Below are 27,032 nucleotides of genomic sequence, written 5' to 3' on the forward strand. Positions count from 1 at the left end.
AAGAGAGCGCTTTTTTCTAACACCGGAAGGAGAGGAAGGAGAGTGAGAAGTGGAAGGCCGAGAGATAACAGCTGAGTATGAAAAGGAAGCATTGGTAGGGATAGAGGACGGAGTAAAGCTAGAAGTGGCAAGAGAGGACGAAGTAGACTGGGGAGGTGGATCTCCCTTTAAGGAGTGTTGTGCAGGGGTCGTGGTTAAATAACGTCGTTTAGCATCGGTATAGGAGAGATGTTCTGTAGCCATCAGGGTATTAATTTGAATTTGTATAAGGCGTTCAGGACACTGAGGGAATGTAGCCACGTTGTCACCAGCACAGTGCTTGCACTTGGGAGGAGCAGAGCAGGAGGAAGAGAGGTGGCCGGGTAGGCCGCACGTAACACAAGATTGTTTACCACGGCAGGCCTGCTTAAAATGGCCGTAAAATAGGCAGTTAGTACATTGCTTTAGTCTCGGGATATATGTTTCAACGGGAAGGTGAAAATAGAAAAGGGTGCAATGGGAGGGGAGAGTGTTGGCATCGAAAGTAACTACGATCGTTCCGGTGGGGATGGAAGAGGATGTAGAATCCGTAACAGAAGGGTGAGAATGGGAGGTTAGAGGTAAAGAGGAATCAGATGTAGGGGGAACTGAGGAGTCATCAGACGAAGAACGTTTACGAAACATGCAGCGAGCATGTAAAATTCATCGCGCAACGCAGTGATGAGTTCATCGTCCGTTAAGGACGGATCGACTCCTCGTAATAAACCCTGACAAGAAACGTCATTATTCGTAATGTAAGCACGCCAATTATGTGCCACCAATAAACGATGTTGAAGAAAATCTTTGGCAGCTTTGCCAGTATGAAAAAAGACCTTTAAACCCTGAGGGCCAAGAGTGCGAATATCAGTTACATCAGTTAGGTTATTATTGTATAAGAGTCTACCTAGTTTCATAGGATGCTGTTCGCTCAAAGCAGACGTGGAGGACACGTGGACGACATAAGGTCCTAGATGATGAGTTTTATAGCTGTTATTGTTAGTATGTGCATAGGGCACATTTGATACATGAGAATTGGAAGAATTAGTAGACGTAGAAGTATCCATATTAGTGGATCGAAGCACGTGTCCGTCTGAGGAGACTGCCATATTTGGCAGCGACGAAAGAGAAAAAAAAAGTATTTAAAAACCTTGCACTAATACACTACACAAGTAGAAAATAAAAGGTGAAGAACACTACACAAGTCAAGTACACAATAAATCGTCACTTAATAACACTCGAAAGCTGCTGTAGGCCTGTCACAGGTGTACATCCAGTCGAAGCGAAATCTAAAGTCCGATACGATATAATCATTGCTCTTATTCATCTGCCATGATGCATCAGCAAAAAGTTTCCGAGTAGCCAGGTAAAGCTAGTTTACCGTAAAATAAAGGTAAAGTAACACAAAATTATGGGAAATGTATGAGAAAATTCCTTAAAAATAAAGAAAACTTGTTTCCGATGATGGGATCCTATATATTTCTGGACACATCAAATCCTTTCTGATTTCTTACGGAAAGTGTCTTATTTTCGTTAAAATGGAGTTACGTTCTGTTAATTTGTCCAGAAACCTAGACTTTTCTATGCAAACTTTCCCCGAAGATGAGAATCCTTCCCGACATTTTTTACAGTGTGGTTAAGTTTATTCATGTCTGAGTTTACGCTCCATGTGTTTTATTTGATTAGATTTTTCTCCTACAATTAGCTCCATTCAACATTGAGTTTCTCTCCAGTGAACATAGACGATAGTTAAACACTTTTTTTTATCGGACTATCAGTAAATAATGGCTAAAACAGATTTCTCTCTGTGTCTTCTTCATTTATTTTTTTTACTAGGTTTCTCTCTCGTGATAGATTAAATATGTGAGCACAGAATTCTGTTACGGGTTGTACAGTCCGCAGCAGAAAAACCTGCAATATAAGCATGTAATTGTATTGTGAAACTACGCCTAATAGCCCAGGGAATCAACATTACGTCTAAGTGGTACGAATCACACCAGGAGCAACCTCGGCATCCTCCCCTGCACACTTATTTTGTAACAAAAGACTTCGTCGTTTCACAATAAACTTACATGCTCATGTTGCAGGTTTTCTGTTGCGGACTCTACCATCCTAATTTCCCAAACCACCCATCGCCAGTCAATTGACAGATCTTGGCTTTTTATTATTCTTTTGGCGCTTTTGTATTTTTATTGTCTTAAGTTGAAATGTGAAACTACTTTCAATGATAGTTTCACTATCTTATTAGCCTGTTTTCCACCTTGCTTTAGCAGCTGCGTAAGTTTCAACTGTATTATCAAAATCCAAAGTAGATGCTATTTCATTTTCGATAGAAAGAATGGCCAGATTCTTGAGTCTTTCTTGATTCATTGTGGAGTACAAGTGGGTCTATGATTTTATTAGTTCCACTTGCTGAAAGACCTGTCACGTAATGCGACAAATACGGGCAGTATTATCAAAATCTGAAGGGCGGTTGCCAAACTTTTGTGAGCTTCAATCCCCATTGAAGACACATATTTCAGTATGCTTTGTGGGGAAAAGTCAAGTTGTTCTTTAACTTTTTGAGCACACCTTAGTAAACGGATTATATCCTTACAATCCTGTAATAATTCTACACCATCCAGGTCATTCGGGAAGAACAAAGCCAAATCAGAGCAACATGCTTTTAGCTATTCCTCGCTGTTATCATCTAGCTGCTGCACAAAGTTGGCAAAGTATAAAAATAGTTCTATTTTATTTCCATCTAAATATAGAAGGGAGCAATATAACATATAGTTCACATAAATATTTTTTCTTTTGAATATTCGAATAATTGTTTTCTGATTGAACACTTTCTTCACTCTAAATTTGTGGGCTGAAGTGTAAATTCATATGCTAGGAAACAAAAGCAAAAAAGGGGAAACCAGCTAAGCGAAAGGGTTTCGTTCGCTGAAAATTCAAATTTTGAAGGACAAAATAAAAAAGACAGAAGTAAAATAAGTGAATCAACGACTATAGCGTCTGCACCAAAGAGCTTTTAGTTAGCAACAGAATGCTAGTACCCTAATAAATCATTATGTACGTTGATCCCTTGTTTGTGCACTTTATTTGAACTGATAAATAAATAAATAAACAGTGATGTTTTAGGAAGCAAGTTAGCAGACAGAGCCCTATTACTTGCAGCATAAGACCTTAGAATGTATACAATACAATATACAACCCTGTACTTCGACTTATCTTTAATTATATTTTAATGTACACTCAGCTTTTTCCTTTAAGTTTCTCTGAGGTTATTGAACAGAGTGCAACTTGTATTTTATTCCACATACAGTTTTCCCTTTAAATTTCTTTTGGGGCCCCAAGTTGGCCCCCAAGAGAGTGAAACGTTTGTACTATTTTGACACCTACATTCATTTTTTTCTTCTAAATTTCTTTGGGGCTTCCCGAAGAGCATGAAATGTTTACTTTATCTATTTTTCACCTACATTCAGCTTTTGCCTTTCAGTTTTTTTTTTGGAGGCCTCCAAGAAAATGAAACCGTTATTTTGTTTGTACATTCAGTTTTTTCTTTAAATTTCTTTTCAGGTCCCCAAGAGACTGAAGCCCTAAGCTATAGATTGTTTAGCTTATATGGAAATCCGGTACTGATTAGTTTTATTAGACTTATATTTCTGTTGTTTCATCTGTGTTATTTGGTGTAATATTAATTGACAATTAATTGCATTTACTTTTAGGGAAGGTGTGGATTATAAACCTTGACGGCCCTTGTACGGTTCATGCTAACAAGGTTCTTTAGTAATTATTTTTTACCTACCGTTCGGGGGACACAAAGTGAGGCCCGGGGCGGGGCACCGCTCACCCCGCCCTTTCGCCGCCACTGCTACAGATAATATTTTGTGTCTCTGTGTGTGTGTGTGTGTGTGAACAACGTTGTGTTCATTGGTTTTCCAGAGATTCTCTCCTTTCTTCATCTATTCTTATTTCACTAATTCCTTCATAATACTTCACTTTCCTTCTTAATCGTCTTCCTTTAGCCTACAGTCCACTAGCATTGGAAATAAGACTATAAATTGTATTTCACTTGTTTTCTTTAATTGTACTCATATATGTCTCATGGTTGGAGACTCGGGTTCGGTTCCCAGCGATATATTGGGTTGGCAACTAAGTTCCCGGCGTTTTTAATAATGTTAGTTAAGAGGTTAGTTTTTCAATAAATATATACAAGTAGTTAATCAAGAATGTATTCTTCTTTGTTTTTTACAACGTTTTCCCAACGTTCAACAAGTTTTTCAATACCTCATTGGTAGAAATCACCTGTTTGAAACTCGAAAAAGTTATCCAACCAAGCTATCATTTCTGCATCAGTTTTGAAAGAAACTCCCCGCATAGCATTTGAAAGAGATCGAAAGAGGTGAAAATCCGTTGGTGCCAAATCGGGAGAGTATGATGGGTGTGGCAGCACTTCCCAACCATGAGTTTGAATGGCTTCCTTGGGCATATTGCTGCCACACCCACAGCTAGCAATGTCTCTGCATGCATGGAAGTACAGAAATCCTCAATTTACTACACCAAACGCTGTAAATTCCGGGTCATGAAGAAGTACACCTTGGCCAGTTAGAAGTCTATAGGAGTATCCGAAGAAGCATGGTGGCTACTCTAGCGGTCACTGACACCTGATCTGATTCCCAGGAAATTCCTATCCTGGTAGTTCCACACACTTTGTTTATAATGGGAAGAGCCTCCATGAAGCTGAAAAAATTCGTTTAGTATGATCCTCTATTTGATGAAACTGAAGACAGGACGTCGTACAGCATCTGGAGGTATCGGTCGACATTCACCATGCCGTAGATGAATAATGGACCAATGATCGTCTTGCCAGAAATATCATAAAAACATAAAGATGCCCACTACATACCTTACGCATCAATCTAATGAAGGTTTCGTCGTCCCGAAACCCAGTGCTGCCTTTTCTTTCACGTTCAAGTAAAAATAAGCCTTACGAAGAATAACACGTAGGTAACAAAAGATAGGTCCGGATTAATTTCCAGTACCTTCCTTGCGCATTCGGTAAGCTACATCCGACAATTTGGATCGTCCTCTTTCAGAGAGTGTTCGTGTTAACGGATAATATCTTCCGTATTAATGCTCGACTCACTCCAAATTCCTGAGATAAACTATGTGTGCTACGTTGGGGCATTTTGCTTGAAAGGTTCGAAGGTTACCGTGGTTACTTTAACTAGAGATATTTTCCAATGTCCACTGCAAGGTTTATTGGCTAAGGATTCAGTTTACCGGAATCTGCTGATGAGATTACCCACAACATTGTCGGAAATATACTTTCTATCGGGGTGTAACACATTAAGCTGTGCTCTCACCATAGTGAGATGCGATTTAGTTCTGCATGTTTCTCAGTCGTCAGCAATGTTGTTCAGTGACACATGCAACATTAAACTGAGAACTATTAATGAAAGGTGAGTGATAACTACAAAACTGTAAGCGACATTTTTAGTTAGTGATACCTGCAAAGATAAAACACGATAAATAGCGAATGCTAATGTTAAGGCAAAAAGTCCATTTTATTGCACTCCTGGGAAAACACTCCACATAAAACACGTGTCGAACGCCGACTTATTTATTTAAAATAACTAAGGTTCAAGATAGCAGACTCAAATATGGTGAACGTATTCCTTATTTGTAGTTTTGAAGTCTCACTCCGTGTCATCATGTGTATTCAATTTGAACCTCTAACCTTACAGTCGTTTCTGTATCAGCACTATAACCTGGTATTTGGCCTATCCTGTCTATGATTGTTTTAGAAATTATTAATAGCTTAAATGGATAATATATAAAAATCTCTTTTGCTTAAGCAAATATGCAGCATTTAAACTTTAGCTATGTCTTCAATAAATTTCACTGTTGATATATTATGATGAATAACTAGAATCACAAATGCCTCCTAATATTCATACTCATCTAACATACAATTTTCACATAAATTCAATTCCTTTTGATTTGACGTTTCAAGTCTAAAGTTTGTAGTTTCTCTTTCCTCTAGTCTGTCCTACTTTTCCCGAACTCTTTCACTTTACCCATAATATTATGATTTGAAATAAAAGCTAAAACCTTCTTGCTGTAGTGATGAATATAGTAGTTCTCGGGGTAGCGATCAGGTGAATTTCACGTTTTCCAACGATTCGAGAATCGATAACACTTTAGGGCAGTGAAATTCAACCGGGGGTACGCGAAGATGTTTCTTAGGGTCCTAATGCTGCTTGTGGTGGTCTGATGAAAATGTCTGTTGGCAGTTCACTGCAAATGAAATTCGATAACTTGTCAATTTGTGACATTTGTATTTATGCTCGAGAATAGTACAATGAAATTAGTGCTATTTCAAAACTTCTTTCATATCCATCAACATATTTTGTGTGAAAAGGGTTTTCCTGCATTAACATCAGTAAAAACGAAGCACAGAATTTGATTGAATCCAGAATCAGCTCTGAACATTGTCCTCAGTGCACAAATTATCAGGGAGGATGAGAAGAAAATCCTGCTCAGTAGAACTGGATGTCTTTCATAAGTTTTGAAATTTTCCATGTTAATTGTTTCGGATGTGCATTTTATCCCCCTGTAAATAGTGTTTTGATTGACAGACACTCCTTTTGTTGGATCTCTATTTGCTCCAGGCTCGTAGCCAGCCCAAAAATGTATGGGGGCGTAGAAGGTAGGGGGGCCGATCCAACCATATTATAGTTCATCATCATATTGTGGTTCATTTGCAAGCCTACCGTGCATAATAGATAGACGACCAGTAGAAGGCTAGTCTTATCTATGGTCAGTGATTTAAAATAGTTTAGAACTGATAAAAGATGTGGATCTTTAATTGAATCAATAATTGCGAAAAGGCCATATGTCCATCCCCACTACATTTTCATTTTAGTGCAAAGTCGAGACGTACGCGAAGAATCGCGCATTCCCTGTGAAAAGACCAATTGTCTAGTCACAGTATGTAACATATCCTACACTATTGCCTCAGTATCATCGATGCCATTGTACAGGTCAAGTTTGCAATCCAAAGTTTTTCTCTCTCCTCAACAATTTACCTTGGTGGATATATGGCCTTTTCGAAATGACTTATTCAATTGTTATATATTCCAGGTAGATTGTAAGTGCGCTGTTTGTGTAGAATAATATTGGGAAATGATGATATACAGGAACGAAAGAAAATGAATTAATTTTCAATATATTTTTACAAAATAATCGGCATTGTCTTTAAGTACTTAGTAATTGAAATGCTCGTTCTTCACACACAGGGACTAGGTTTATGAAAAATATTTGAACATCTTCCCCACTTAGGATAAGGATGTGGGATGAATTTGATCTAAATCGATTCGGAAATATTAGCATTTAACTCAGCGACCCCGAAAACTATTAATCGGACACTAATATCGGTCCTTTTTTTATTATTTTAAGTGTCACCATTTACCCAGTCTCGTATTAATTGGAAACGAACTTCACTTCGACGGCATCGGAAATGACTTGTGTCAGCGCTTATCTCAGTGACCCCTAATCATCAGCCGTTTTCGAGTATTTTTAATGTTACTTCCCTCCCACCTCAAAAATCTTAATCCCCATAATAATGGGGGCTCAAGTTGGACTTTTTAAATCCCATTGAGAGTACCAATGTTCATCTGATCGACATCGAAAACTTTGTATCCGAAACTAATATGTGTCCTTTTCGATTGTTTCTCCTTTTCGATCACCCTCACTGTAATACGATGGGGACTGAACTTGTGCCTCAATGACATCGAGACTGTAACTACTTTTCTTAACGACCTCGGAAACTAGAGATTGGGTACTAATATCGGCCATTTGCCATTATTTTTACATGTTCTCATCTCTGCTCCTCCATACCGAAAATGTGCTGCAAACTTAAGTTATACCAGAGTTTACTTAAGTACCACAAATCATCAAAATCAGTGTAAATTAGAAGTTCGAGAGCAATTATCGTTATATTCTTTCTTATTTATAGATAAAATATCGACAGTGTTAAGGTAAAACGTCGTAAGCCTCATTTCCAGCTTTTTGTTTTCAGGAGAGCAAAGAAACAACCTCTAACTTCCATTTACATGCTTCCAATACACAAGTATAAAAAGTAGTTTATTTGCCTTAATAATACACACAAGCTTAAAATATTTTTCTCACCTATGGCCTGACCTATAGTGAGCTGAATAAGATAAAATTCCACATTTTCAATTTTTTGAAGGCTACGACCTTTTACCTTAACGCCGTCGAATCTCGAAAATAAGAAATGATTGGCATTGTTTGAAAACTGATTTTCGAGTAATTTAAACCATCTGCAGAAATAACCATGAGTTTGATACAACATAAATATTAATATTTTACTATACAATTCTCTAAACAAAATATTTTGAGTTATGACATTGAAAAATACTGAAAAACTCCACCAAGTTCAACATTTACATAAAACTAACAAAATTTTAATTTCTTACAGTTGCCATGAACGAAAAGATCCCAGAAGATTATATATATTATCCTGGTCTGGGTATCTACAAATTACACCAAAAGAGTAAAACATGGTACGAAGCTAAGGCAGATTGTGAAAGAGAAGGTGCTTATCTGGGTATAATTAATTCACAGGCTGAGGCGAATGCATTTCGCAGCATGATCGTTAGCGGCAAGGATTATTTTCATTTAGGATTCTATGACACATCTAAGACTACTCAGAGAGAATGGATTACAATATTTGGTACGTAGCCTTTAATATAGTACTAAATTATAGGCAATGTTGGAGAAGAAAAATATTCATGTTTTGAAACTAAATTATTGATGTATTGTTTACAATTATCAATACTAATACATGTAAAATAATTTATGTTCCTTGAAAGTTTTCTATTAGTTTAAGTTTTAGAGACAGTTGTTTTCTTTTGATTATTGTCTTTGTATCTACCATTATGTCTTCGCGTGTATGTCATATCTTTTTAAATTAATAGCTGAAATATATGAGTTGGTTTCTACCTACTCCAACATTACAGCGAATAAGCTTTAAAAAAATAGTGTATTGCTAAACGCTACAATTTATTTCGTTTCATCGTAAGTCCAATTTTGGCGAAAATTAGTTAAAGCCAGTTTTGTATACCTTTCGCAGGTCTGCAACGAATGGTTGGTTGTATTTTTTTCTATACGGGTTGATGACATAATTAACCAAGTTATAATGTGGTATGTCCAATATGTATTTAGTGCTTAAGTAAGTGTTTTTGCTATTTTCTGGAAAAGAAGGATTTGTGACTTACGCACTTCATGCTCTCAGGTACAGTATGTTATTACCAGGTTAATTCAATCAATAACTAGACAATTGCATAGAAAACATCTAAAACACGACCATGACTATCATGTGTGTTATTTTGAAGGTATATTCTAGATTTATTCATAGCTGGGGATGACATACATGAAACTTTGTTACATAAAATGGCAACATTCTTACTGGATTGATATAAGCTAAGACAGCGAAGTATCGTTAGAAACATGTCAAATTTCCAAGTCCTTTTAACTTTGTTCTTATTTATTCTGAATACCTGGTGCCTCCAACATTTTATATTTTTTTTTTAATCTAAACAAGTAGCATGTATGAATATTTGAATGATCTAAATCGTCAGTCAGTGGCGATTTATTTGAAATATGCTTATTGTCAAAATTGAGTGATGGTAGAGCTGATTTACAAATATAAATAACAAACATTAAAATAACCTAATAGGCTTTCGGATTAAATTTACACTGACAATCTAGTGCGGGAAAATATATCTCTGAGGATTGTCTTAATTTATACATATCGTAGCAAAAAAAGACGGAATTAAAAATTAATTCGTCAAGAAATCAAATTGTTGACGCTAATTTAAGGGAGGAAAAGTAGCAATCAATCATGCACTGAATATATATGATTAATTTACTTCCTTATTGTACAACAAAGGGATTTGTAAGATGCTGATACTTTAAAAACTCGTTAATCCGTACGCCGAACGCTAAGGTACTTCGAACGGCCTTGAGTCGTCGTCTGCACATATGTACTGTATTTTTAGATTTTCATGTCACAACAACGCAACCGTAAACGAATGTAAACAGAGTTGTCGTTATTATTCAGATCAGTCCATTTTCAGGGGTGTACACTGTACAGTATGTAGTACAATAAGTACCGTAGTTAGGTACAGTTTGGCGTGCGTTAACACGATGTCGAAAAGGTAACTTGTTACTCTAACTTTGGAAGACAAGAGCAAGATTATCAAGCTACTGGACAATGGAGAAAGTTTAGAGAAACTTGCTTCAGAATACGGTGTTAGAAAATCGACAGTGTTTGACGTTAAACGTAAGAAAGATAAGGTAATATAATACCTTACTGTTCTTGTACGGAGTGTGACCCGAGAAAGCAACAAACTTTGAGAACGGCTTAAAATGTGGATATTGAACAAGCACTTCACACATGGATAGTGCATCAGTGGGCAAAAATAACATGCTAAGTAACAACATTATCGCAGAGAAGACTAGATTTTTTTCCAGAGAAATGATGGGCAGTGATAACTATTGTCAGTAAATGTATGTAAATATTTTAAGCTTGTTTCAGGCGTTTTTTAAGCATTCCTTAGTAATATGAACTTTTTGATAATCCGAACACCTCAAGCAAACAAATATTCGGATTAACGTGGTTAAACTGTAATTGCGTTTGGAGTTTTGGCTTTTATTATTTTATGTATGAATAAATTTATACTTTTTTTAAATACTGGTGTTGGTATTTTTCCTTTCACAACTAAAGTTTAATAACCAATTTAACTTAACTGACTAATTTAACTTAGCTGAAGTTTGTAGTAATGTGCCGTTTTTACAATATCATTACGAAAATTACATAGCGCGAATAACTGCTTGGAGTTTCGACACTAATCCATACCGAATTAAGCTAACTAACTTGCATTTAACAGCGCCTAACTTGTAGCTTTTTTACTGGATTATAGACATACAGGAAAGTATCTACTACAGATTTTTTTCTGATACTGAGAGATATTTGTAAAAGACCCAGATTAATGTGTAAGGTCTTTTTAAATGCTTTTGGCAGCATCGCTTTTGATTTTTGGCTCACGTTTCGATTTCTTGCCTTGGACTTATTATTTGAGATTTTGCAGAAGTTGCGACTTTTCAAGGAAATCACTTTTGTGTTATTTATATTTTGGGCGTTGGAGGTAAATTATCTATCATATATTGATTCTGAAAGAGTCATATTATTGAAAAAAAGTTCAAACATCTTATATTTCTTCCTGGAAGCAAGGTCTAATATGAGAACGTTTATAGTGAAAAATTATCCTAAATAGTAGTATGATTGTTGATTGCAGAGAATAAGTACATTGGTTTTAGCTTGTTAGCATTTTATAATGAAACTGTTGTATTTGCTTATTGATTAGAATTCTTTCTATATCTACGCTTACAGACTTTCCCAGTAAAAGTATTAGTATGACAGTGTAATGGTATCAATATTCAACACTAAGGAATTTTTATATGCATTGCTCTGTGCAACACCCTTATTATTGTTGGAGAGGCTCCAAAGTTTGTCTTTCTCATATTGTAGTGTTCTTTTTTTCCGATTCTCAATATGAATGTAATATTAGTTTATAATTCGTTTACGATGCAACTTTAAGGGTATGTAATAACCTAACGTAGTACCATTTGAAAAAAGTGTTCAGTTGGCAACACTGTTAATATAGCGTATTTGCAGAGTATGTCAGACAATTAACCCCGTTAGTGTTTCCTTCGTACAAAATTTCAAATTGTTATCTATTAGTATGAAAGTCACAATATTTCAAATTGTTATCTATTAGTATGAAAGTCACAATATTTCAAATTGTTATCTATTAGTATGAAAGTCACAATATTTCAAATTGTTATCTATTAGTATGAAAGTCACAATATTTCAAATTGTTATCTATTAGTATGAAAGTCACAAGATCATTTCAAGGTAAATGGTCCATTCTTTATTTACATATTCAAAAAGTAGGCCCATATATTACGTTCTACGAGAGGTATTTTTAATGCAAGATATGTCATTATAAATTATACTTAACTGATGTTGAGGAAAAAGATTTGTTTGCTTCTTCTTTAGGTGAACCTCTCGACAGAACGGGATATACAGTTTGGAGCGCTAGAGAACCAAATAACAAAGAAGAGATATGTGGCAGTATGTACAAAGATGGAAAGTTTAATGACATATATTGCAATTATAAAACATACTTTGTATGTGAGAAGAAGCTGGACATTCCAAAAGGTAAGATAAAATTATAAAGTTAAATAACGAACTCTATGACCTATGGAATCCGGAAGTTCAGTGCTGCGTTCACGAAAGCTCTCCATTCATTTCTGTCCTTAGCCAACTGGATCCAGTTTTTACTTTGCATTCCTATTCCTTTTAATATTGTTGCCCCATCTGCGCCTAGGTCCCGCGATCCCTAATATGTTGGTTTTCTAGCCTTCTAGACTACATCGATATCCGGACGACTGAAAACGAAATGAGGTAGTAATAAAATGGTTATATTTCCAATGTGAACATAGTAATATTACCATACAGTGTACAAATATAATCATATGGTATATGGGAGATGAAGTAAAAGAATCTGTCACTTAACACGCTGGAGAACCAGTTTACAGAATTAGAAAACACGTGTTTCTTTCCTCGCGTGTATCATTTTGTTTTCGCGAGTTGTCTGCTTTCACCAGACTACAGATGCATAATGCGAAACCCTCACTCTTTTTAAATGTATTCCTTTATTATCTTTTGTCGCTACATATCTGACTTCTCCATTGAACATTTTGAGCACACGTAGCTTCAACAGTGTGCAACACTGTACCACTACACTTCACTGTTATATTTAGTCATGATAGTGAATTTTAAATCTGTGCACACCTGTATATCGTGCATTGTCAAACAAAATATTTTATGCTGAGTTGGCAACACTGCCTCATCTATGGCAACAGTGTTTGTGGTTTTCGATAAGGCATTTTGTTCTCATTATATAGTGGAAGTTTTCTTTTGATTGCTTTAACGGTTTTCAAGATATTTACTATAAACGTACATAAGTCCATCATATAATTTTTGGGATATTCAAATTTTGAAGCCACGTAGGTCTTATCTTTCTGGTCCATAGCACCTTAAATTTTGCTCATTTTCATTTCTCATGATGCTCTGTCAGATGTGTTATGTGGCAATTAGATTTGAGCGACTACTTGTGTGACCCTTTCTTGGTAGTATATTATTCTCGAACAGTTTCAGTCTGCCTTCTTTTATCAGAGTAAGCGACCATGTTTCACAACGATACTGCACAACAGGCATGATTGTCTTTTTATATATTTTAAGCTTCAATTCCTCGATAGAATTCGCGACGACAAAAGATTTTGAAGTGAATAATAACACGAATTCCCTGTTTGAGTTGAAAATATAAAACACAATACTGAATAATATTTTAAAGCAGTCTTTAAATATTATGAAAGAATTACAATAAATTTGTATTATTTGTGAGTGAAATAAAAAGTTACGGTCTATTATGATTATCTTTCAAGTACAAGTGTCAGCGTCAGATGTATACCACATTAAGGAACTTGGTTTGTGTGGCATGATATTTTCTCAATAATTATTCAAACCAGAAATAATAGTAGATTTCTTCCACATCTAGTTTTGGTAGAGTTTAGAGTAAACATCAAATATATGAGTAATGTTGGACTCTTAATTGATTGCATTAAACAGCTTATCACCGCCTACTGAAATTATTAGTCTATAACGTTGAAACCGGAAGTGATTCATTTATGCCAATTACAGTTTGAATAGAGGATAGAATAGAAAATGGTAAGTATTTTTAGAATTCTAAATCAATTCCACAAAAACGCTTCTCGTTTCATCTTATCGTTTTTGCTCTATATAAAGGTAACGAAGAAAGTTCGGTCGCTTTTTGTGGATGTTTGTGTTTAATTGGCCTTCACACCATGACTTGAATGCGAATGGAGATAAGGCGAAGGTCAGTTGTTAGTGTGGGTATATCCAACATTCTACCCGGTTGTGGCGATTCAGTTACACCGTGAACTTGCGTAAGGACAGAGTGAACATGGAACCTCCACAGTGCGTCATAAGGGCGTGTATGCTGTACAGGTTCAAACCGGAGTCAAACGCCACTGAAGCGAGGCGAAAGTTATGGCTGGCCTTTGGTGAGGGTGTCGTGATTACGCGGACAGTGCAGGGGTGGATTAACAAGTTTACGGACGATGACGAAACACTCGAAGACGCACTATGTGCCGAAAGACCAACACATGTACAAAATGAAGATATTCAGGCAGCAATTGAGGCGAAAAGTGGCCACATATGTGAGGAACTGGGGCTACAATTCAGTGTGAGTGGAGAAACCATTCGGCAGCACCTCCATCAACTTGGAAAACACTACAACTTGGGAAGTACATGATTTGACTCCGGGCCAGAAGGCAACGTGAGCAGACACCTGTGATTCTTTGCTGTCTCGGCTGAGGAAAGAGCCATTTCTGAACAGGGGTTGACATATGATGAAAAGTGGGTCCTATACGAAAAGTGGAGCCGTCATCATTGGTTAGCATCCCATGAACCGGTTCCAAAACAGCCGAAACCGGGACTACACGAGAAAAAAGCTCATCCTGTGTTTTTGGTGGGCTGCTAGCGGCATCCTGCACCGGAAACTGCTACCAGCTGGTTAGAGCATCAATGCAACTGTGTGTTGTCAGCAGTTGAGCCGTGTTCAAGAAAAACTCAAAACTCTGGAATCTTGAAATATTACGAAAGAATTACAATAAAGTTATATTATTTGTGACTGAAAAATAAAAGTTATGATCTATTATGATTATTTTTAAAGTAATCGCACTTCTGAACCACAAAGGGGTCCTCCTGTTACAGGACAACGCTAAGCCCCACGTGGCTACGATGATTCGGGACATCATTCTACGCCTTGGGTTGGAAACACTATTGCATCCGCCATACTTCCCGGACATTGCACCGTCCGATTATTACCTGTTGAATTCCTTGGACAATCACCTTAGAAGACACCAGTTCAAATCCTTAGTAGAGGATCAAAATGCACTTGATACGTTCTTCGCTTCACGGTCCATCAAATTCTACCGCAACTGTTGATGCCTTCATTGAACGATTGACTTACTTTGAGAGCAAGATGATAACCAGAAGTGTACACTGTAATTCATATCTGAGATGTAAAGATAAGTTCTGAATTTGCATATGAATTACAGCCCTCTGGCAAATATTTTCTCCGTCACCTGGGTGGAAGTATATTTCAACCAATTAACTAAGCATTTTATACGTAGCGAAGTTACAACACAAGCGAATTTGGAGTGTTATGTATTTTCATTAAGGGAAATAGTAGGAACTACAATGTGAAATTGTCTGAAATATCGGAACCAGTAGAAACAGCAGCACTTTAACAGAACACGTAAATTCTTAGATGTACTCAAATACGAATTGTTAGAGTAAAAATAATCAGTAGCAAGTAAACAAACTAAACCACTTGCTTCAATCACTCGTGACGTTTCCCGAAGACATTTCACATTAGGTACAGTGTACCTGGACAAACATACTTACGAAAAATGATCTTCATTTCCTTGGTCACCTAGATCATTCAACAACCACGCTGGATGTTCAAACAGCAGCGGCTAAGTATCCAAATCTGCATCGAACCGAACTCGATGTGGTCATGCGCTTACTACGTGGGTGCTCCGGTACTCAAGAATCCACCTGCACCAACGAGACTTTTAGTTTGATAGAAACAAACTAAAATAAATTTCTCACTTGCCATTATCAAAAGAATAAGTAATTAAAACATTGAGACGGAAGTTAAAGTTTTCTAACTTCTAAAACATAATTGTTTATTTCAATTGTGTTTGTGCAAAGGCAAACAATACCCCCCTTCCTTGCCTATGGCCTAGTCAAAGGCAGTCCCCACAATAAAAAAAAATTGAACTATATTGTGAATAGAATCGAGCACACCCGTTTATGACTGTGTTCATAAAACATGTTAACTACAAGGAAATCAATCAAAAAATATCGAGAGTCCCCTGAAAATATATATTAACTCCCGCCATTGATATACACTCACGTAAATTTTGGAAAGTCAGCGCTGTAGGATGTGACAAATATGTAGTAGCCAATATTAAATGTTTTCTTGGTGTTCGATATTTAAAATCTGTTTTTTCTTAATACCATGAATATTTACAATCTGTTTTTTCTTAGTAAGACTATTCATGGCTTTGGATTAATGGTTTTAACAAAAGAGACACTGACCAAAGCTTAAAACTTTACTTTATTTTAAATTATAATATAAATTTAAAATAAAGTAAAGTTTTAAGCTTTGGTCAGTGTCTCTTTTGTTTTTTCTTAATACAATAAATAATCTTTGGCCATAACTTTTGCTAGTCACTCGTTGTCCTTCCAAAATAATTATTCACCGAATATCGTTATGATAAAACTGGAAAAATAGTGCCTACTAGCGTCTCTTAGTAAACAACTGAACAGCTCAATGCACGTACTGCGCAGATTTCAGCTTCAGGAACCTCGAGAATTTTCAGCACAGCTTTTGACTATCTATTAAGTGTCTTACTTTAAATCCTGTTACTTATTGTTTCATTGAAATTCTTTACTAAAAATATAACTTTTTAAGGTGGTTACTAAGATGGGTTCCTCGTTGTACAAAGGCTAACTGAGAGATCCCAACAATAAATAATGGTACTAGGTAACAGCCAATCCTAACTGAAATCTAAAACCAAAGGAAACCGCCTCCAATCAAGGAAAGACACCTGTTCACGAATGTTACACAAAATATGTAATTAGTTTAGAACGCAGTTCCTAGAGAAGTTTTCAAGATTTTTCTCAACAAAACGGTTGGATTTTTTAATTAATAAATTATACATTTTTATGAAAGATTTTTTGTGAAATCTTGTAGTGAATGCTTGAATCCAATTTCTACCTCCAGAAATTATATATATATATATATATATATATATATATATATATATATATATATATATATATATATATATATATATATATATATATATATATATATATATATATATCGATATTGTTCTGTGAAAATTAAAAATTAATTAGCAAATTTAAACAAATATATAAAATTGCACTATACGATAATAATAACATAACAAATTCCAGCACTGCCTTATGCTTCAACATTTTTCTTCCATCTATATATATAAAAGAGAACGTACAAAATTTTGTCCGCTCATCACGCTAATACGGCTGAACCAATTTCTTTCATTTTTGGGGGGTTATTAGGATTTGGACCCTAGATGGTTTTTATCATATCACTTTAATTTTTAATTACCAGTGTCTTGAGATAATTGACCATTCAAGTGTCCATAACGTACAAATCCTTTGTTATTAGTTCATCATAGGTAAAAATAAACGTATTTATATGCAACCCGCATGACCGTGTCACTCGGCGGGTTAACATAAATGACAGGCGATATACAGCGGAAAATAGCTTGAATCTTCTGTTTAAAATTTTTTAATTGATTTGCTTATTTTTACAGACACTTTTACAATATGCCAGCACCGGGATGACCGCAGCGAAGCGGGGCGGGTTAACATAAATGACAGGCGATATAATGTTAAGATTTACTGCAATCTTCTATGGTTTTTATCATATCACTTGAAAGCGAAAAAGTAAAAATTATCTAAGTAACAAAGTTTATTGCGTTCCGGGGTGACCGCAGCGAAGCGGGGTGAACGCTGCTAGTGGCGAATAAATATCTTAACCATAACAACAATATTAACAATTCTAAAATTAAATATTCTATAAGGATCGATAAAAACAAGCTATACAGTAGAATTAAAATGCGACTGTCTTGACCAATTGTGTGTTGTCTTTTGGCGAACTAACTTTACACTTGGTGGGTAACTTTACTTCCCGAATACAAAAACATATATTAGTAATACTAATGATGATTTTAGCAAAAATAATGTAAACTAATGATATGGGAATGTAGTTTATGAAAGTCTTTAAGGGTAAGCTATCAACTTTAGCGTGCAACTTCATTTCTTAAATAAAAAGGTACATTTTAGCAAAACTACGATAGTCTTAGGGAAACTGACGTAAACTACTGATATAAGTTAGCTATTTAAGAAAATTATTCACGGACTGGCTAACTTCACACTTAGTGAGAGTAGTAATAGCAGCACCCTATCTTAATGTTGGTTATCCAATGTAAGGGCCCATGGACCATAGCGTTAGTGCGAATGGGTCAGAGGTAGTTTGGCCGGGATTGCGTCATCTATTGAAGTTTTGCTTATGCTTACTCAGGGGCCATGCAGGCTGGTGCGAATGAGTCAGCGGTACCTTGGCCCGCCTAATGCGTTCGTATTACGTCATTGAATTTGGGTTTTCGGAACAGAGGTTATGATAGTTTATTTCTTTTCTTTCATGAGTATAAAATTATTAAAAACATGGTCTTCGATCTCTTTTTTTGATGATTTATTACGTTATGAATTGGTACAGGCTTTATGCATGCTTTTCATTTCGTTCCCTTTTATGGCATAAAATTTGAAGAGTTATTACCCTATATCGTTGGAGAGTTATTACCCTATACCCTTTGATGATATGTTATTACCCTATATCGTTATCGCTGATGTGAATGAATTAGAGGTATTTGGTCCGAGCTAATGTGTTCTTATGACGTCACTGAACTGGGATTTTTGGCTTGGAGGTTATGATGGCTTGTTTCATTCCTTTTATCAGTGGCGGCCGGTGGATTGTTGTTTCGTGTGTTGCAGTACGAAAGATCGGAGACAGAAGATATAAAATGGACTCATTGACTAATCAGCGTAACTTTAGACTAATCCGCAACTTTAGACTCATTGACTAATCAGCAAATGCTATGTGACGTGTGAAATTAAATAAAATTAGTTTTTTTTAAAAAAAAATAAAAAAAATAGTGCAGACCATTTTCTCCGGCTAGTCACCTTAATTAATTAGTAAGTCCATTTTCCTCTTTTCGATTGAAGTAAATTTGTCTAATACATGCTGGTTGAGCTCTGGTATTCCCATTATCAGGTCTTTTTCGATGAAGAGCATAACCAGTGGTGATAACCTTTCTTGGAATATTTAATTCCTTGAAAGTATTAATTCTTTTCGATGTGGAAAAATGCATATCTCCGTTTGCTGACGTCATAATACAGTTAATATTAATTTCTGAAACCTTGTAGAATCACTAACTAGGGATGATTCTATATCGGGACCAAGTATCTGGGGAAAACCTATATATCATCTGAAAGCCCTGCCACTAGTGTTGTAAACAGAAAAAAAACGTTCGTATTTTTTCAGAAATATACGTTGTTTTTTTTGAAAAAACATTGCCTCTCGTTTTTTTCTAAATTTCGTTTTTTTTTCAAATAGTCATTTGTAATGCATCTTACGTCTATTTAAGTATGAAATATTTTTATGTAGGTGTAATTACCGTAAAATGCAACATAAAATAAATGCTAGATATTGGTACGCTGCAAATATTTTACAATTTACATGAATAGCATACCTACTAACAATTCGGGTTTCAGCAGTTTTCATAAATATTAACTTAGAAATAAAAGTGGAAATGAAATTTTGTTTTTTCGTTAAAGCAGGTCTTTAATAAGTGTAAAAATAATGTCACGAACAGTATAAAATTCAAATAACTTGTCTAAAGGTAAAAGCTAATACTAATTTGCCTACTAGTATTTTTCTAAAAATAATATATAAACAATTTGTCGACTAGATATACCGTATATGATATGCAGAGCCGGCTCTATCATATGTGCAACACGTACATTTGCATGGTGCGGCAAATAAGGACAGTCCGGCAAAATCTGTCATAAGTGTATTGTTTAAATTAAATATTTCTTGTTGGAAACAGACTTCATGATGATGGTATTTACATTTACTAAGCTGACCTAATATTTGAATACTACATTCATAAATAATGTTTAGGTCGCATTAGTTTAAGGTTACATAGACAATGCTAAAGCAAATGGTCAAATAAATCCCAGCACAAATTGCTTGGTTGTTGTCAAATGCAAGAACTCAATTTTCGAATAGTAGCGAATATCTGTTCCATATAGTTAGTTATAACAGTTCTGATATGACAACTAGTCTTGTTTTTGTCACAAACAAGTTCCTTATCATTGAAGATAGAAACAGGTTTTATTTTTTAAAAATGTTAACAGATATAGAAGAAAAATCAAGAAATAAAGATAAGAGAGCTAGTTGCATTGGAATTGCAAACTGATACATTGAGATTGAAGCTCGATATTGAATTCTGTAAAAAGGATTACCATCTTTCCTCTGCAGGTGTGTTTCCTTTATCTCTCACTAACATTACAGATTAATATTTAAAGAAAAAATACACACTTTCTGGAGAAAGGGGGAGGCGGCAAATTATGCCATTGCACAGGGCGACAAATTGCCTAGGGCTGGCCCTAATGATGTGTATATACAAGACATGAATATAGGATGACAATTTGAAGTAATGCAGGGTGTTTCAAAATGAATATTAGAGCTTTGAAACTTTGTAGTATCTATTACAATTAACTTACAATGATAAATATTATCAAATAAAAGAGCAACTCAAACAGTTTTGTACACACACATGCACAATCATTGTTTCCTCCGTCTGCCTTTAGAAAGAGATAGTAGTAAAGATGGAGACTAGAGAGCAGAAAGCTGTTTCTGTTTTAAAAAATATTGAATCTGTAGTTACAGTGCAACCGTCTGTGTGAAGAATATTAATGAGACGCTTGCAACTACGTCCTTGTCGTTTGCAGTTGCTAAAGGTCTAAAGCCTACAGACTACGGTTTACGTGCCAATTTCACAGATGAAGTATTGCTGCATAACAATGAAGATTTTCTAGATCGTTTCGTTTTCCGAGATAAATCGATATTTTACCTAAGAGCTAACATGAATACTCATAATGTTCGCATCTGGCGGTCAGCAAATCCTCAGGAGATGGTACAGTTGCAACGAAACTCCACTAAATTGAATGTGTTTTGTGCTATATGGCGGAAAGTTTATAGGCCTTTCTCGCCTATCGACTAGATGTGTCCCGTGTGACGAATGAAGCTCACATCGAACACGTGTAGCAAATACTGTTTGAGGTGCTCTTTTACTTGATGTATTGTTTCTAATTGTACGTAACATGCAATAAGTACTACGAAGACTTAAAACCTCGATATTCATTTTGAAACAATATTGGAAATAATATGTAAAAAGGAGAGAAAATTTTCCTTATAAAGTGATTGTTTACAACAACGATAGTATTATTAGTCGAGACTATAACTACTACAACAACACGAGTTATTAGTCAAGAAAATGTAATCAAATGTACAATAACCTTTCGGACCCAGGTGGCCCAAAGTGGCACATATGGATGTGTCACTTTTCTAATCCGCTCCTGTGTGGACACTAATTACGATATCGAGATATTATTTTTGCCAAATATGGTTGGACCATATTTATCATATTAATTTCTTTCTTTCTCAGGGTCGAATTTCCTTCTCGAATTTCAGCCCAGTCAAAACTTCGAGAATTTTCGAATTTCCTTTACTTCTTCTTTCCCTGTAGCTTCCTTCATTGTAGAGAGACCTCCTTAAAACTTGCCAGGTAGATACCTCGGATAGATACCTACTTGTTCACATCAATTGGACGGGCCTGCGGGCAGTGTTGCCAATTAAGTAAATTAAAATTTCCTTAAATTTGGACAAAAAATTCGAAATTTTTGTTTATAAATCCGTATCTATACATCCGAGTGCAAGTCAGCTTACGCCAGTTGAACATTTGTCCGTACTGAACAAACGTGTACAGGTCGTTGCAATGAGGTAATTAGGCGGCACACGGAAATTTTGTATTTAGGTTCTAACCCTTGATTCTTCCAGTTTTTCCATACTTTTCTGTTTACCGATATATATTTTTTGGTAATTAAAAGCTTTGTTCCTTAAATATCGGCATGATACTTGTAGGATATATTAGTGGTGTACCAATGTTTAATTTAAGATAGTTTTCGTCTATCTCGTAGCAGTGTTGCCAGCTACAAAAAAATTAATTCCAGATTTTATGGGGAAATTTTGGGAAAATTATTTGTTTTGTCTCTATTATTTCCCACTTGTTTGCTACATCGGAACAAACGTATCACTATCTGAAATTCTCGTCTTTGTCCTACACAACGCACTATAGAAAGTTTTAATAGGATAATTAGGGAAAGTACAGTTGAGGTTTACGGTAGACCTTGTTCTCTAAGTGGAAAGATAACTTTTTTTTTTTAAGGTAGAATGATATATTTTTTATTGACATGCTTACTTTATTAGATATCGTCACATTACTTGTATGATATATTAGAGGGATACCAAAGCTTATTTTAAGATAGTTTGTGTGTGTGTCTGAGAGCAGTGTTGCCAGCTACAGAAAATTTTAATTCCAGATTTTAAGTGGAAATTTTGAAAAATTCCACTTTTGTCTCTATTATTTCCCTCATGTTGGCTACATTCGAACAAAAGTACCAGTGTCTAAAAGCCTCATCCTTAGCCTACACAGCGCACTATAAAAGGTTTTACTCGAGTAATTAGAGAAAGTACAGTTGAGGTTTACAATAAACCATGTTCTGTAAATGGTAAGAGGATGGTGAATTTCTGAGGTAGAGTGAGACTTTTTTTTTAATTTCATGCTTACTTTGTTAGATATCGCCATGATACTTGTAGGATATATTCTTGGGGTACCACAGTTTATTTTGAGATTGTTTTTGTCTATCTGATGGCAGTATTTCCAGGCAAAACAATTAATTCCCGATTTTAGGTGAAAATTTTGGAAAATTTCCCTTTTCCCTCTATTATTTCCCTCTTGCTGGCTACATTGAAACAATTGTACCATTGCCTGAAAGCTTCCTCTTTGGCCTACAGAACGCAACATAAAAAGTTGCAATGGGATAATTAGAGAAGCTGTAGCTCGGGCATATCTGTTGATTTTTGCTTCTGAGGCGTAAAAAGTGTCAAAATTTCATGTGTATGATGAAAGAGAATTTTTTGTTTCCCTCTTTCAATGGAAGCCAGCGACTTCAGGATTTCACTGTATCTTGTAAACACACCAAAGAATTTTTTTAGGTGACTTGAACCCATATGGCAGCAGCGGTGCTAGATACAAAGAATTTTGAATTTCGGTTAGGGAATTTTTTGTAAATTTTCACCCCTACATTTTCCTCAATAATTTCCCACTCGTTGGCAAGACTGCAATGTAACTTACACCAAAATATAGCCACATCCATTTTCTAAAAAACAAGGCCTTAGCCATATCAATTGAATAAATGGTTTTTGAGCAAAAAGTCACTAACTAAAAATGTAGGAAAACGCCAAAAATGACCTGGGTCCGAAAGGAATAATAACACAATTTTGCTAGTATATAGGTACAAAGAAACAAACGATTTGTAAGTTACGAGGGCTTCGACTCAAGTTCTGTTGATTATTTCAATAATCTGCAACATAAATCAATAAATAATAGTTGCCAGAAAAAAAACAGTCATTTGAAAAAAACATGAAAAAGAACGAGGTTTCTTATTGAAAAAAACTTCACAGAAAAAAAACGTTTTTTTACAACACTACTTGCCACGAGAAGTACGAAACTGTTTTCAAATCACCGGTAAACCCGCAAACTGGCCCTATAAGGGGCATGTTTGTTGGTAATCGTGACCCTATGTTTGGAATAAACGACAGAAGTAAAAATGAATGTTACGATGCATCATGCATAAGCGCCTGAACTCTTCACGTTCCTTTTTGGCTCATACCTAGAACGTGAATCGGGCAAGGGTTTGATAATATCACTTTGCACCCAGACGTACCCATTTCGTCAGTGTTGCCAACGAATTGTAAATACAATTTGGTAGATGATTACTGTATCACTGGGTGTATATCCATGAAACGTAGCATAAACCTCATTCGTCACTAGAGAAAATATGCTGTGGGCGTATTCCTGTCCCAAAGATCCCAGTTTATCAGTGGTGCCAGCCAATTGTAAAAATGAGAAGTTGTAAAACAGGTTCCGTAGGATGAGACGTTTATACACCAAGCTTGGCAGAAACATCACCATGATACTATTGCGAGAAGATGTTGAGTGTGACCGTCTCCCAACCAGTCTAGATTGTCAGTGTTGCCAATCTATTTTAAACATCACAATGTTGTGAATAGCGTGCGTGCCATTGAACGAGTATAACAAATGCGACAGAAGCAGCATTGGAGAATAGAAAACATAGTGTGAATGTCCCTGTCTTCCAAGCACACCAGTTTGACAGTGTTGTCAACCAACGCGAACATTCAAGATTTTCGCATGAAGTCTACAGTATTGGCGGGCATAATTAGAGTGTGACCCATACTAGGTTCCTACTATGTTATTGTAAACGCTCAGGCACGCATATTGTCAGTATTTCCAATCATTCTAAAATACATTTTCTCGATAGGTTGCCTGACCATTGCATGCATCGAAACAGAACTTGGTACCAATCCAGTACGTTTGTTGTGTCGAATGATGTTTATACCAAGTCTTATCTTTATGCATGTAATGACCGGGCAACCTTTCGAGAAAGCGTATTTTAGAATGGTTGGAAACACCGACAGTATGGATGTTTGAGGGTTTACAATAACATAGTAGAAACCGGGTATGGGTCACACTCTAATTATGCCCGCCAATACTGTAGACTTCATGCGAAAATCTTGAAAGTTCGCGTTGGTTGACAACACTGTCAAACTGGTGTGCTTGGAAGACAGGGACATTCACACTATGTTTTCTATTCTCCAATGCTGCTTCTGTCGCATTTGTTATATTCGTTCAATGGCACGCACGCTATTCACAACATTGTGATGTTTAAAATAGATTGGCAACACTGACAATCTAGACTGGTTGGGAGACGGTCACACTCAACATCTTCTCGCAATAGTATCATGGTGATGTTTCTGCCAAGCTTGGTGTATAAACGTCTCATCCTACGGAACCTGTTTTACAACTTCTCATTTTTACAATGGTTGGCAACACTGATAAACTGGGATCTTTGGAATAGGAATACGCCCACAGTATATTTTTTCTAGTGACGAAAGATGTTTGTGCTACGTTTCATGGATATACACCCAGTGATACAGAAACCATCTGCCACATTGTATTTACAATTTGTTGGCAACACTGACGAAATGGGTACGTCTGGGTGCAAAGTGATATTATCAAACCCTTGCCCGATTCACGTTCTAGGAATGAGCCAAAAAGAACGTGATGGGCTCAGCCTCTTATGCGTGATGCATCGTAACATTCATTTTTACTTCTGTCGTATAATCCATACATAGGGTCACGATTACCAACAAACATGCCCCTTATAGGGTCAGTTTTCGGGTTTGCCGGTGATTTGAAAACGGTTTCGTACTTCTCGTGGCAAGGGCTTTCAGACGATATATAAGCTTTTCTCAGGTACTTGTCCCGGTATCGAGTCATCCCTAGTAAATAGTATTTCTAGATTATTGCGAACAAATCATTCTTGCAAATCCAGTCCCTGATAGTGATCCAAATTCTTTTGCAAAAATGTAAATTGAACACACTTTATTCACAGTTTATCTAGGTTTTTTTTTTTAAATGAATGTGCAAATATATCTAAGGCAAACAACATTGCGGCTATAAGATGTCCTCTGAATTTAATCCGGATATGTTTTCGAATATTCTTCTGACTTGCCCTTTGCTTGTTTTGTCTAAACTTTAATTGCAAGTTTTTCTTCAGTGAACAGCTTAGGAAATTGCTTTTTCTGTAAGTTATTTACAGAAATCATTGTATAGAATTCATTCAGAATTTGTAGTTTATTTACAAAATTAAAGCACACACAACTCAAGTAAATCTAATAACTAAAAACTAAAACATCTGATTTAGAAAAAAAACAGTTGATACAAAAGAGGTATATAAATCGTGAATGTCACATATACACCAACCTACACACGTGCGTAAAATAAAAAACTACATTCCGAATCATCCGTCTTGGTTGTAGCAATGCACGATGAATACAACATACTTCCATACGAGAGGAAACAATGCTTATCAATGTGATACATTCTGGAAAGCAAACTTTGAAACCCGCCAGATGTAGAATCAGCATGTAACAGAAGCCAAAAGTCAAAGAACATCAAAACAAACAGCATTGCCAGTTCTAGACCCAGAAATGTTTGCTGGGAGGTGTCGAAAGTATTTGAGGAGGGTCCAATAAGTCTATGTAATATCGAATCTGTCTTATTCTGTACCCGAAAAGACGATAAGTAATTAATTATTAGCAGCTATATTTCTAGAAACAAAGATAGAACTATTATTTTTATAGGAAGAGTACATGATGAGGCGTAAAATTGTAATGGAACATTACAATTTAATGTAATGATATTTTTGATGGAAGGGTCCCAGAAATTTTTGCACCGACTGTACTTCCTATCTAGCAAAAATTTCTTTCGATCCATATAAATTATTTATTTGATCGTTATTTTATTCCAAATTAACATGGAAGACGGTAAAAAATTGTTTAGGAATCGTATTTTGGGGATTCATATCTTTATTTATCTATTAACTAATTATAAATCTTATATATGCATATTTTAAATGGACGATTACAAATCTCACGGTGTCAGTGCTATTCGGAAATATAGTCCCACCATTGGATGGAAGTTTAGAATAACTAACCAATCTAAATTTTGGCACAATATTTTTGACTCCCCTCACCCCTCTTTTGGTACCAATGTTCATCTAAAGATCCGGTTCAATCCAGATTTTACCATTTTTTATTCGTTTTAAATACTCCACCGCCAAAAAAGCTTTACTTTGATTGGTGCAGTTACCCACGCTACAGATTAAGGCGCGATCATCTTCACTCTACCTCGTCGACCGAAGAAAGAAAGCTGTGCGTTCGATCGAATAGCAGATATGAAAG

General features: G+C 35.8%; 1 protein-coding gene across 1 annotated transcript in view; it reads left to right on the forward strand.

Moving 5' to 3' along the window:
• The window catches only part of LOC145673397 (uncharacterized), a 345,560-nt gene that overhangs the window by 178,383 nt on the left and 140,145 nt on the right, over positions 1-27,032 (forward strand). The window contains exons 11-12 of the mRNA XM_081743057.1: positions 8,507-8,761; positions 12,152-12,313. Coding sequence (XP_081599183.1) covers positions 8,507-8,761; positions 12,152-12,313 — 417 coding nt within the window. The remainder of the gene's footprint in view (positions 1-8,506; positions 8,762-12,151; positions 12,314-27,032) is intronic.

The sequence above is a fragment of the Thermobia domestica genome, chromosome 16 (assembly GCF_964235325.1).
Source record: "Thermobia domestica chromosome 16, izTheDome1.hap1.1, whole genome shotgun sequence".
Lineage (NCBI taxonomy): Eukaryota > Metazoa > Arthropoda > Insecta > Zygentoma > Lepismatidae > Thermobia > Thermobia domestica.